The 14,221-nt window shown below is 34.6% G+C and overlaps 2 protein-coding genes across 2 annotated transcripts; both read right to left on the bottom strand.

The window, feature by feature from the left end:
* Nucleotides 1–5,988: 5,988 nt before the first annotated feature.
* On the bottom strand, nucleotides 5,989–6,446 carry LOC132619493 (uncharacterized). The gene is made up of 2 exons (XM_060334386.1): nucleotides 6,193–6,446; nucleotides 5,989–6,091 (listed from the first exon to the last, which is right to left on the bottom strand). Exons 1-2 carry the CDS (start codon nucleotides 6,444–6,446, stop codon nucleotides 5,989–5,991), a joined length of 357 nt encoding a protein of 118 aa, XP_060190369.1.
* Nucleotides 6,447–10,349: 3,903 nt separating this feature from the next.
* On the bottom strand, nucleotides 10,350–12,510 carry LOC132617677 (uncharacterized GPI-anchored protein At4g28100). The gene is made up of 2 exons (XM_060332736.1): nucleotides 11,598–12,510; nucleotides 10,350–10,852 (listed from the first exon to the last, which is right to left on the bottom strand). The coding sequence occupies exons 1-2, from the start codon at nucleotides 12,204–12,206 to the stop codon at nucleotides 10,499–10,501; spliced, it is 963 nt and encodes a 320-aa protein (XP_060188719.1). The 5' UTR covers nucleotides 12,207–12,510; the 3' UTR covers nucleotides 10,350–10,498.
* Nucleotides 12,511–14,221: the final 1,711 nt, after the last annotated feature.

The following is a 14,221-nucleotide window of genomic DNA, read 5'->3' as shown; positions in this document are numbered from 1 at the left end:
CTTCTCTATAACAGCATCATTGGGTCTGAAATTTTTTGGCTGTTGTACAGAATTGTTGTTATCCACCAATAACAGCATTGACGTTTAAATAGTATTTCACTGTTATGGGCAAAAAAATGCATAAAATCTCATTTCTCATTTCTCATTTTTAATTGCTAAATTCTAAGCTTCATCAAACTTTTTATAACAAAAGAAATCTTTTAATAACGAAAATAGATATTCATATGATATTCTTTGTCACAAATAGTATACTAAAGGATCAAATATTTGATCAAAGTCTCTACACTTATTATTAGTAATCATAGATATCCTATTTTTTATATGATGGTTAATTATTATATTACTAAAAAAAAGAAGATAGCTGTTATATGGGGGGTAATTTTATAAAGAGTGTACTGCTATAAGTTGGTCGCTGCTGCTATAAGTAAAACGCTTTTATAGAGAAGTAAAATATAATATAAAAAATCGGTTCCAAAAAAATTGAACTGTTATACAAAGGTACTGTTATATGCGAATACTGTTATAGAGAGTTGTGACTGTACTCCTTTTTCCAGCAAAGTAAACTCATTTAAGGCAAACTATGCTGTTGCGTATGAGATTTGTTTTTTGGTTATCGAAGTATACCGTCCAATTTCTCACGAGCAAAGGTCAGCCGGGGAAACAACCATAATGGAAAATTTATAAACAGTCCACTTCAAGCACATTTATTTAATAGAAAAATAACGTCGTTGTTATAAAACTATATAATTGGAAATAAACAAGAGAAGCAAACTAATAACTTTGTAGAAAGAAGGGAGAGATTATATTTCACTTCTTGTTGATATCTCAAATTGATAACTTAACCATCTATTTATAGAGATGGTAAATCTCTTGATGAAGTCATCAATGACAACACCAAGAATTAAAATCAAACTTGTGTTGCTTCATTTTCTTCATTTCATACATGCCACCAAATGTACATGTACCTTGCCACCAAATGTACATGTACCTAGGACATGTGAAAAACCTAGGCTATATGGACATTCATATATATTTTACAACACTCCCCCTTGGATGTCCATTGATAGATAATATGCCTCGTTAAAACCTTACTAGAAAAAACCCAGTGGGAAAAATTCTAATGAAGGAAAAAGAGTACATATTTCTAATAATATACATTTTGGTTGCCTCATTAAAAACCTTACAAGAAAAACCCAGTGGGACAAAACCTTGTATGGAAAAAAGAGTACAACATGTATTAACTCCCCCTGATGAGAACTTCAGTCCAAATATTTGAATCTTCGCATTCCAATCTTGTGCACCATCTTCTCGAAAGTTGCGGTTGGTAGAGACTTGGTGAACAAATCAGCCATATTATCACTTGAACGAATCTGTTGCACGTTGATATCACCATTCTTTTGGAGCTCGTGTGTGAAGAACAACTTTGGTGAAATGTGTTTTGTCCTATCTCCTTTTATGAATCCTCCTGTCAATTGGGCAATGCATGCTGCATTATCTTCATATAAGATTGTGGGTATTTTATCACATTTCAAACCACACTTTTCTCGAATGAGATGTATCATTGACCTCAGCCACACAACTTCACGGCTCGCTTCATGAATAGCTATTATCTCAGCATGATTTGATGAGGTAGCCACAATAGACTGCTTTGTAGATCGCCAAGATATGGCAGCGCCCCCACAAATAAATACATAGCCTGTTTGAGATCTAGCTTTGTGTGGGTAAGATAAATATCCTGCATCGGCATAACCAACAAGATCGGGACTGCAATTGCTAGAATAAAATAAGCCCAAATCGATAGTCCCTTTTAGATACCTCAATATGTGTTTAATTCCGTTCCAGTGTCTCCTTATAGGAGCACAACTATGTCTCGCTAACACATTAACTGAAAATGTTATGTCAGGCCTTGTGGTATTGGCAAGATACATTAGTGCACCAATTGCACTAAGATATGGTACTTCTGGACCAAGAATTTCCTCATTCTTTTCTTGAGGTCGGAATGGATCTTTATTCGCATCAAGTGATCGAACAACCATCGGAGTACTTAATGGATGTGCTTCATCCATATAAAATCGTTTCAACACTTTCTCTGTATAGGCAGATTGATGGACAAAAATGTCATTTGTCAAATGTTCAATTTGCAAACCAAGGCATAAATTTGTCTTTCCAAGATCTTCATCTCAAATTCCTTCTTTAAATAATCAATTGCCTTTTTGAGCTCTGTAGGAGTTCCAATAAGGTTTATGTCGTCAACATATACAGCAAGTACAACAAACTCCGATATTACTTTCTTTATAAAAACACATGGGCAAATTGCATCATTTGTATAGCCTTCCTTTAACAAATATTCACTAAGGCGGTTATACCACATGCGCCCGGATTGCTTCAAATCATACAATGATCTTTGTAATCTGATTGAATACATTTCCCGAGACTTTGAACTACATGCTTCAGGCATCTTAAATCCTTCAGGGATTTTCATGTATATTTCATTTTCAAGTGATCCATATAGATAGGCTGTAACCACATCCATCAAATGCATCTCAAGTCTCTCATGGACAACGAAACTAATGAGATAACGTAATGTTATTGCATCCATAACTGGGGAGTATGTCTCTTCATAATCAACACCAGGCCTTTGTGAAAATCCTTGTGCAACAAGGCGTGCCTTATATCTTTGTATCTCATTTTTCTCATTTCTTTTTTGCACAAAAACCCATTTATAGCCAACGGGTTTAATGCCACTAGGTGTTTGGACTATAAGTCCAAAAACTTCCCGTTTGGTAAGTGAGTTTAACTCTGATTGAATTGCCTCTTGCCACTTTGGCCAATCACGTCTTTCTTGGCATTCTTTAACAGATTGGGGTTCAAGATCCTCACTATCTTGCATAATTCTTGTTGCAACATTATAGGCAAAGACATAATCCACATTTATTTCCAATCTATTCAAATTAGTCCCAACATTAATTGGATTAATTGATATTTCCTCATTTTCTTGAGTCTCAGGCTCATTGATTTCTTCAAGAATATCACTATTGCTCAAATCTCGAATTTCTTTGTGAGGTTCTTTCGTAGTGTCATCTTGACCATTTATTTTTCTTTTTCTAGGATTTCGATCCTTAGAACCCAATGGTCTACCACGCTTCTGGCGTGCTTTGGACTCATTTGCTATGATACTAGTAAATGGTCCTACAGGGACATCAATCCGAATCGGGACATTCTCTGCAGGGATATGTGATTTGGTAATCCTTTTCAAATCTGTAAATGCGTCTGGCATTTGATTTGTTATTTTCTGCAAGTGAATAATCTTTTGAACCTCTTGCTCACAAATAGAAGTACGTGGATCAAGATGAGACAATGATGAATTATTCCACAAAATTTTCCTTTTTATTTCATTATTCTCTCCCCCTAATTTTGGGAAAATTGTCTCATGAAATTGACAATCTGCAAATCGAGCAGTGAACAAATCTCCGGTTAATGGTTCAAGGTAGCGAATAATGGAGGGCGATTCAAACCCAACATATATTCCTAATCTTCTTTGGGGACCCATCTTGGTGCGAGGTGGTGGTGCTACGGGCACATATACGGCACATCCAAAAATTCTTAGATGGGATATATTAGGTTCTTGACCCAAAACCAATTGCAACGGAGAAAATTTATGATAGTTTGTCGGTCTGAGACGAACAAGTGTTGCTGCATGCAAAATAGTGTGACCCCAAACAGCTGTGGGCAACCTCGTTTTCATGAGTAATGGTCTTGCAATCAACTGCAGACGTTTATTAATGACTCTGCAAGGCCATTTTGAGTGTGAACATGAGCTACAGGATGTTCAACTCTTATCCCAATTGATAAACAATAATCATTAAATGCTTGGGATGAAAACTCTGCAGCATTATCAAGGCGAATAGACTTTATCGGATTATCAGGAAATTGTGCCCGTATTCGAATTATTTGTGCCAATAATTTCGCAAACGCCAGGTTGCGAGATGACAGTAGGCACACATGAGACCATCTAGAAGAAGCATCCATTAGGATCATAAAATATCTAAATGACCCACTAGGGGGGTGAATTGGTCCACAAATATCCCCATGTATACGTTCCAAAAATTCAGGGGATTCAAACTCAACCTTTGTAGGTGATGGCCTAATAATTAACTTGCCTTGATAACAAGAAGGGCAAGAAAATTCATTGTTTAAAAGAATCTTCAGGTTCTTTAATGGGTGCCCATTTGAATTTTCTATAATTCGTCTCATCATTATAGATCCAGGGTGTCCCAATCGATCATGCCAAAGTACAAACGTATTGGAGTCAGTAAACTTCTGGTTTACGACAGAGTGTGCCTCAATTACACCAATTTTTGTCCAATATAAGCTAGAAGACAAAGCAGGAAACTTTTCTATAACAACTTTCTGGCCAGAGACATCCTTGGTGATACCAATATATTCAAGATTCATCTCATCCATTGTTTTAATATGGTATCCATTTTGACGGATATCTTTAAAACTTAATAAGTTCCTTCTGGACTTAGGAGAGAACATGGCATTGCTTATAATGAGTTTTGTTCCCTTAGGCAAAATTATGGCGGCTCTTCCGGAGCCTTCAATCAAACTAGTACTACCAGATATGGTATTAACATTTGCCTTACCCATAAGTAAATGAGTAAAATATTTCTTGTCTTTGAATATAGTGTGTGTAGTAGCAGAATCAATCAAACAAATGTCTTCATAATTGGATTTTAATCCAAACTTGCTTTGACAATAATCCATATCTTCAAGTGAAATTACACAAAATTAAATGAATACCCATTAAATATTAACACTTATACACATATAAAGTCAAGGAGGTTAGATAATGCTAAATAGTTTCACGTATTTTATCCGGTAAAATGAAGTATACCAAGAAACATGAATTAAATATGTAACTGTAAAAATGAAATAGCATAACACTGCAATTTTTACCACTAGATTTGATAAACCAATTTCCATCTTTCCAGTTCGCTCTTTAGTAGTATATTAATTCTATTATACTTCAAGTATAAAGTGTAGTGATTAAAAGAATGTAAAGTGTATATAAAATGAAAAATCTTGTCGGCCAGAGGAATAGAAGAAGTAACAAGATATAAATAATTCAAACTCCATTGAATTGGTGTCATAAGTTTATAAATCTCCCAAAATACTCACTGAGCCTTTATAATTAGTAAGCAGAGGATACTAATATCAATATTAAAATATTATTTAATCAAGACAAACCAGTTTTTTTTTTTTTTTTTTAAATATTAATAACTAACTATAACAAACTGACTAAATCTAGACTAATTAAAAATAGTACTCATATAAACAACTACTGTCACATGGTCTTTTATTCATCAACTATTACGACTAGTAAAAATTAAAATAAACAACTTAATCATCTCTAACCACAGAACCATCACCAATCAAGTGATTTATCTTTCGTTCAGGGTGCTCAAAGAAATCTGCTACATCCAAGTGTGTGATGTCAATTTGATTTTCAGAGATAAAATTAGCTTCGGGATTTTTCTCTTTTCTTTTAATTGATGCTTGATAAAGCTCAACCAAGTGCTTTGTCGTACGACAGGTACGTGCCCAGTGTCCAATTCCACCACATCGATAGCATTTATTTTTTGAGCCACGTGCTTCTGGCACTTCATGCCTATCATCCTTCTTTTTCCCCTTTTGGTGGTGATTTTTCTTTGAAGAGTGATTAACACCAGGAAAATAATTTCTTCTTTGACCATTATCACGATCACGACTATTATCACGACCACGACTATTGTCATGACCACGACCGGGGCCACGACCTTTTCCACGCCTGGAGTAGTGGGCATACACCTCATTCACTTCCGGGAGTGGTGCAGCGCCAGTAGGTCGATTCTCGTGATTTTTCATCAGCAAATCATTATTTTGTTCAGCCACAAGAAGATGGGCAATCAAATCACAATACTTTGTGAAACCTTTCTCTCGATATTGCTACTGCAGGAGCACATTCGAGGCATGAAAAGTGGAGAACGTCTTTTCCAGTTTATCGGAATCACTAATCTTTTCTCCACATAGTGTCAATATAGAAGTAATTCTGAACATCTCAGAGTTATACTTCATAACTGATTTGAAATCTTGTAGCCTTAAATTGATCCATTCGCTTTTGGGAGGAAGACCATCTTCAGGTGGTCATACCTTTCTTTCAAGTTTTTCCATAAAACGAGTGGATCCTTAATAGTAAGATATTCAATTTTCAGGTCCTCATCAAGATGATGACGCAAGAATATCATAGCCTTGGCATTTTCTTGGTTGGATGCTTTATTATTTTCTTTAATGGTGTCTCCAAGACCCATAGCATCAAGATGGATTTCAGCATCTAGCACCCATGATAGGTAGTTCTTGCCTGAAATATCAAGGGCAACGAACTCGAGTTTTGTAAGGTTAGCCATAAAATAGAGAGAATAAAAATAGTACCTTAACCTTCAAAAATTCCTTGAGACGGTAGAGTCTCGTGCTGATAACGTGTTATAAAACTATATAATTGGAAATAAACAAGAGAAGCAAACTAATAACTTTGTAGAAAGAAGGGAGAGATTATATTTCACTTCTTGTTGATATCTCAAATTGAGAACTTAACCATCTATTTATAGAGATGGTAAATCTCTTGATGAAGTCATCAATGACAACACCAAGAATTAAAATCAAACTTGTGTTGCTTCATTTTCTTCATTTCATACATGCCATCAAATGTACATGTACCTTGCCACCAAATGTACATGTACCTATTCTTATTTAGGACATGTGAAAAACCTAGGCTATATGGACATTCATATATATTTTACAACAGTCGTAAAGTTTAGTCTCAGTTTTTCAAATAGAATTTCACAAATCATGAAACATTAAGAGCTTCTCTCAATTTAAATAATAATACGAAAGGACCTTGGATTGAGCCCAATCACGACCTTGAAAAGCCTAACCAAATAATATCTTAATTGAATGTATTGGGCTTCAAAACCCAATTATGCAAATGATTGGGGACAATGTGCACGATTGTCCCTATTCAGGGGTAGTCTTTAATTTTTGTCCCTCAAATTGCTGGTCTTTAAATTTTGGCCTTAGCATAAAACTCGTGAGTTTCGGGTTTAAATCCCGGCTCAGTCAAAAATTCGCAAGACAGAGTTTCAAACTTTACCTTAAGGCAGCTTAACTGCAAACTCTACCTTATCAGGGAGAGTTTGACTGTAAACTCTACTTAAGGCAGAGTTTTGCCTTCAGGTAGAGGTTTGCATTAAGGCAATTTTATTTTTTTTACTCAGCTGAAATTTTGAAAAACTCTGCCTTAAAGCTTAACTTTTGGCCGAATAGGCCTACTTTTGCTACGAAACTTGCCTTGCAAATTTATTTATTTATTTACTGAGCTGAGATTCGAATCCCAGCCAGTGCTTTTGAAGGACAGTCCGCACAAAAAAAATGAATGGAAGGAGCAGCTATGGTCAGAAGAACCCTTTTAGTTATTCGGAGAAATTCACTAATAGTCATTTTCTGAACCACTAATTAAGTTTTAGCTAGCATTTCAAAATTGGAATAATTACTCGGCATAGCTATCTCTAAGAGGTAATTATTGATAATAACTACCTTTTAATTTATTTATATTTAGTAGCTACAATGATTTTATAAATTATAATTCATAGCTATACTAAAGTACATCAAGCGACCGTGGCTGGAGTCGTTATTGAGTTGTGTACTCTGCCCCTGCCCGTCCAGGTTCGAACCCAACCAACCACATTATTCGTACATATTTTTTCTAACTTCTTATCCTTGTATTTGAGTGTATTTCGTCATATGTCTTTTGCGAAAATGCCTAATGTAGCTACGATTTTATAATGCGAAATGAAATTTTGCACTAAGATTGTGAAAGTCTAAACTCCCAGAATCATACATGGAGTTTCAAACTCCGTAAAATGTTTCAACCCTCCTCAAAGCTTTGAACTCCAACACACATTTTTAGTTAGGTGTATTTCTATCCAAATGTTATTTCCGTCCTTAAAGATTGTTATTTCTCAATTACATTTCAAACGATACCATTATTAATGTGCGATCCTAAATTAGAACTGACCATCCGAACTAATTTTTACTCTGTTATTTGCTAAGAAGAAAAACAAAATAATAAAATCGAAGAAGGAGAAAGGGATGCCTATGTTAATTAATTCCTTGTGACAAACATCCTACCGTGATTCTCTCCCGTAAACATGTGCAACAACTATTTTTTAAAATTTGATTATTGAAAACCATTGTGTTTGTCCACATGTGAGTTGTTTTTAGATCTAACAAAACACCCTTTTCCTCGTTACAATATTCAATGTTGCCATTTCCTAAAACTATACGACCAACATGCCTCAGTCCTGGGGAGTTGAATTGCTCTTCCCCCTAGTTTTGTTCATACCCAACCTTGATCAAACTTTTTGATTCTCATCGTTTTCTCCATTATAGATTCCCCTCCTTTTAATAAGTAGTATTCACTTTTTTTTGTTCTCCTCTCTTTTGTCCTTTTCCTTCCAAACTTTTTTTTCTGCCAAGAGGAAGCTTGCTTCTTGTTGGGTACATCAGACATCACTAGCAGTCTATCCTTACATTTCATTCTCCTTTCTAAATTATAGAATTACTTTTCCTAAGAAAGGAATTAACTGTATTATATCTGAATAATGTATGTAAAATTAAAAAGAATGGGGGAGCTAATTAAGGTTTAATTTTATGCTCTATCGATTACATTTTATGTAGTCATTCTAAAACCTCGTTACATGAACAAAATATTAATGTTATTTGTGGGATAAAGCGGTGATCATAAGAAATAGCTCATCGCCTTGACAAACTTAAAATACATATGAAGTGAATATATTTTCGCTAATTTGGATTTCTAAGACATCTAACACCAATTTGTTAAGATTTTTAACACCAATTTAGAAGTTGTACACTCTGTTACCTTTCTTACCATTAAGGACACTTCCCAAATGCCAAAGCAATTAGGGGCTGGCGGAGCCACCTTGCTCAATGAGGATGTCAATTGATACCCTTCCGCTTAAATGAACATTGTAAATAGGATATGTACTGTGCTAAATTTACTGTGTTTACTTCTTTATACTTTGATTCCTATTAGTGGAAATTCTGATTTCACCACTAATTAGGGACAGATTTACCGATGACAAAAGATTATACGGTGTATATGTATGCCAAATATTACTTTCTATACAAAAAATATATTAAGTCCTTGAACATCCGAACTTCTTGACTTTTAGCCATTGTAAGCAACAACTCTGAATAAAGGATCTATAAGAACAAAACAAGAGCTGGCTTTACATAAATTCAAGTATCAGGAAGAAAAGTTGAGATGTCCAAGTATTTCACTAGGCCAACAAAGTAAAAGAAATATGGTTTTCTTTACCACTTGCCAAGAAATTCAACCAGCAAAACAAACTTGTCTCAGACAATAGCAGTATTAAGTTTTTTCATGCTATGAGGTCATAAACAATTAAATAAAACAAGATCCATAGAGAAATAAAAAACTCAACCAAAATCATGAAAGTATGAAAGGATTCAAAAATTACTCACAAGAAGAGAAACGACAAGAGGTGAAAACAGCAGATTCACACACAAGTAGGGTAATAGTTTCCTGGCACTAGATGTCAAAAAGAAATTGTCTTGCAAATAGTGACCTGAATATACAGTGGGGCAAAAAGACAAAATAACCCCTTTCTCACCCCCTTCCAATTTATCAACTAGCTTTTCCCGTGAACCCAAATCACATCACATGAACAAAATAATAGAGTGATCATCTAACAATAAGAGAGAATTCAGTAGAATGATTAGGGGAAAAAGCAGAAACAAAATAGCAAAGAGGAACCCCAATGAACGGTGAAGATGAATCTGTTTTCACGAACTGTAATGAATCAACGGCTAATGGTGGGTGCGCACTATACATGATGGCGCTCAATACAGCGGACACTATAGCTACAAATTGTAATTACAAAATCAGTCGCTAGGTTGGTTAGTAACCTAGAAATTATAGTTGTTTATGTAAGTTAAGAGTACTTTTTACCTTTACCACTTGTAAAGAAATTCAACCAGCCAAGTTACAGAGCAAAATAAACTTGTCTCAGTCAATAGCACTATTATGTTTTAACATGCTATGAGGTCTTAAACAATTAAATAAATAAAACAAGAGACGCAGAGCAAAAAATTGAACCAATATAATGAAAAGATTCAAAAATTACTGACAACAGAAAAACGATGAGAGGGAGCAGAACAGCATAATCACACAAGTTGAAGGGTAAGTAATAATTTCCTGGCACTAGATGTCAAAAAGAAATTATCTTTGCAAATAATGACCTGAATTTACAGTGAGGTAAAAAGACAAAATAACCCCTTTTTTCACCCACCCCCACACCCATCCAATTTGTCAACTAGCTTTTCACGTGAACAAAAATAATAGAGGGATTCTTCTTCTCTAACATAAGAGAAAATCAACCAGAATGATTAGGGCCAAAAAGGGAAACAAAACAGCAAAACGAGAAACCCCAACGAACGGTGAGGATGAATCTGTTTTTACGAACTGTAATGAATCAACGGCTAATGGCATGTTTTCCTGGTCTGGACTACACTTAGATTCATGTGGTGGGTGCGCACTGTACATGATAGCGCGCAATACAGCAGAAACAGTCGGTATGTACGCCGTCTTGTTACGTGCTAATAACCATGTCAATCCCATCAACTGACAGTCTCTACTTAACATCTTGCTCACTCTACTATCGCCATCGTGATCCTCCATTTTGTGTGTTCGATTTTTTCTGTCACCGTTAAGCTACAGAAATGTAAAAATCCTAAATCAGAATGATAGTAAAATAATGGAAATAAAGGGTATTTCGGTAAAATACAAAATACTAGTAGTATAGGATGAGGAAAATAATAAGCGGATATAGGTTGAGTGGAGAAGAAGAAATACTCCAAGTAGACGTTTGGCCATAAAATTCAAATACTTTTCACTTTATTTAAAATTTATAGAGTTAAAAAGTTGAGGATGAAGGTGTTTGCTCATATCTTTTGTAAAGAATATTACAAATAACAATCATGCTTTAATGTACTTAAATATAATTAGTTACATGTTTAAAAAAAAAAAAAGAGGGGGGCGGGGTTGGTAGAAGTAGTTTTTCAAACTCAATTAGTCACGAGAATTATTCACTTTTTTCAAAAAATTCTTTTCACAATTGGCCCTGAAAATTTCAAACTCGAGGTTTATTAGAATTTGAAACATACCTAAAATCATATTTTCATTTTTTTTTTTCACTTGTAGTACATTCAAGCAACAAAATATACTTTGCAACCATAACTAAATACAACTCCAATTTCAAAAATTCAAACTAAAGAGAAAAATATCTGATTTGTATGACCAAACGCGGAAACGCCTATTTAGAAATACAACTTTAAGTTACATTTGAAATTTTCATTATCAAACACAAATAAAGTGAAATTATTCCTGAAAAAAAGACAAATAGTAGTACTACTATTAGCCAAACGGGTCCAAATAATTTTGATTTTACGTTACTGACCTTTTGTAAGGCACCGAGACACTTTGTACAACCAGAATAAGAAGAGTTCCGACAATTCTTCTCCAGATTCCTCACAGCAGCAGTCGGAGTAGCATTCTTGGACCCCGTAAGATTAAACGCCATCGGACAACTAAGACTAGTAATCTGATGTAGCCTAATACCACAAAAACACAACACAGCATCACACGTGGCATTAGGTTGAGGCAACCTTATATTACGACTCATCAAAGAAGTCTGTAACGTATTAACACATTTCTGTGAGTCATCAGGCATCATAGGCAACTCCGAACTAGCTGGTGCGACAGCACCCGAAATTTGCAAAGCTGACCGCGCGTGTGCTGCAAACAACCATGCCTCGAGTACGGGGCAGCAACGGCTACGGTCAAGGTTTGACCCACATGCTGCACTGACCCCACCGAAGAGTTCATCGGATAAATCTAAATGGCATGTTTTTGACTCCGTTTGAACTGGAAATGCTGGAACAGTGTTGTAATCGCCCGGTTTTAATGGTTCAGCCGGTTCAGCAAGTAAACCGGCAAATGAACCGGTGCATAAATAAAGTAGAGTTATAATTAACGTGCAAAGTCGGGTTTTCAACTCGACTCTCATTTTCTTTGTAGAAAGAAAGAAAATAAAGCAAAGGGAAATGACTTGGAAGTTGAAGAGAACTTTTTTATGTTATGGTATGGGGAGGGAGCTTTATTTTTTTCCTTTTTCTCTGTGCGTTTGCTTTAAACTAAAAAGGGGGAGTTTCAGGAGATGTGTATAAGGAAGTACTAAGGTGGGATTTTACATGAAAGAGATGAAGCAAAAAAAGAAAAGGACTCTCACTGTGCAAAAGGTGGAGTGGGGAGAGTGAGAGAAATGGGAGTGGGTGGTCACAACTCACAACATTGTTTTTTTATATGGATGGATGACGGTGACGGATCACATAATATAATCGAGCACAGAGGTTTTGGGTTAGGTTCTATATATGTCATCTATTGATAAATTATTTGCCCATCTTGATTTAAATATTAAGTAAATAAATTATAATTGGATTTTTTTGCTTTCGTTTTTTTTTTTTTTAATATTGTTTTGAATTGGTGATCTTTATGCCGAGGTCTACGGAAAATAGTTTTTCTACCTCCTAAGGTATAGATAAGATTTGTGTATACTCTATCCTTCGCATACCCACTTTTGTTGAATTACACGAGTATGTTGTTGTTTAGATATTGATAAGAATTTGTGAAAATTATTACTACTATAAAAAAGGTGTTCGAGTTTGTTCCAAATCCGTTATGTTTGGTCTCTTTATAGTTTATATTTTCTTAGACAATTCTTACCTCATTAGTCGGTGGATTGAATTAGGCTTAGAATTCATATTTCTTACCATAATATTATAGTTAAACACATCTCAATTATTAGTTTATTTGATGTTGAACTCTTATATTATGTTGTACCGTCTCTAATTGACAGGTGTGGGAGGTGTTGAGTTTGTCCCACATCAATTACCGGATGAAAATTTGATCTTTTTAGATAATCTTGAATAATTTTCATCTAGTGAATTAGATCATGAATTAATTAAGTTTGATCCAATATGCATCTTCAATAATTTTCTTCTCCTGATACTAAATTAAGTTGGATCCAATATCTACTTTTTACTACAAGTTAAAGTGGGATTATTGTCACTCACTCACATTTAACTGCAAAACTGAAAAATCTTCTGGTACAATGCATTTATTTTATTTTTTAGTGAACCTATTAGTACTAAACTAAAAGTGAATTAGAATTTAATCAAGTGAGTGATTGATAATGTGAAAATGAAGAAGTTGGGGAAGGTGAAGATGGGGTGGTGGGGTCCCTGAGGCATACAGATTCGTTTGTTTACATAGAGAAATCAGAAAGAAAAGACGAAACAGAGAGTGGAAAGGCTGTCTAGGGATTTGGCTTCTTCTGCTGTCCTTTTCCTTTTCATTCTCCTTTTTCATTTCTCTCACTCTCTCTGTCAACCCCTCTTGTGTGATTGTGAAAGTTGCTTTTTTCTGCCTTTCTAATTTTCATTATATGAATAAGTGGACTAATAAAAAGATAATGTTGTACACTGCAAATAATAGAGGGAAAAGGACTTAAAATATGTTGATTTTATCCACAGTTAACGGTAGTAGGAAGGGCATTTTCGACTTATTTGATTAGGCGAAAGATATTTTTTATCAAACAAATGTAAGCGGAAGATAAAATTGACCTATTTCAAATAGTTTATAAGTCTTTTTAATCTTTTTCCCTATGATATGTTATTTTTGATGAATAATGGACTTAAAAGTATACGTATACAACTTTGTGTGCTTCTTGTTATAAAATACAACTTTCGACCTGCGTATAACACTTTGTATTGCGAGATAAATAAGTTATTCTTTTTTAGTTCTCCCTTGGATTTAGTCACAATTGACTTGGGAAGAAATGGCTTAAAATTTGTTGTATTTGGATTTTGATAATAAACTTTTGCTGAAATAGTACTGAAACTTAAAAGTAATATATATAGTATAGCCTTTTTTCATATGGCTAAAGGATTACTAGATATTTTGACCCAATTTCATTATCTAAATATTACTTTAAAATAAATGAATAAACAAATGTTTTCCGTT

This window comes from Lycium barbarum, chromosome 11 (genome assembly GCF_019175385.1).
Source record: "Lycium barbarum isolate Lr01 chromosome 11, ASM1917538v2, whole genome shotgun sequence".
NCBI classification, from domain to species: Eukaryota; Viridiplantae; Streptophyta; class Magnoliopsida; order Solanales; family Solanaceae; genus Lycium; species Lycium barbarum.
This window is presented reverse-complemented; position numbering and strand designations above follow the sequence as displayed.

Bases quoted from the DNA above. Each gene is read 5' to 3' on its own strand.
- LOC132619493 (XM_060334386.1), bottom strand. From the start codon at position 6,446: ATGGCTAACCTTACAAAACTCGAGTTCGTTGCCCTTGATATTTCAGGC. The intron at 6,092-6,192 runs GTATGACCACCT...TGAGATGTTCAG, and splicing joins TGGAAAAACTTGAAAGAAAG to AATTACTTCTATATTGACAC.
- LOC132617677 (XM_060332736.1), bottom strand. From the start codon at position 12,206: ATGAGAGTCGAGTTGAAAACCCGACTTTGCACGTTAATTATAACTCTA. The intron at 10,853-11,597 runs GTCAGTAACGTA...ACATTTCTGTAG, and splicing joins GTCTCGGTGCCTTACAAAAG to CTTAACGGTGACAGAAAAAA.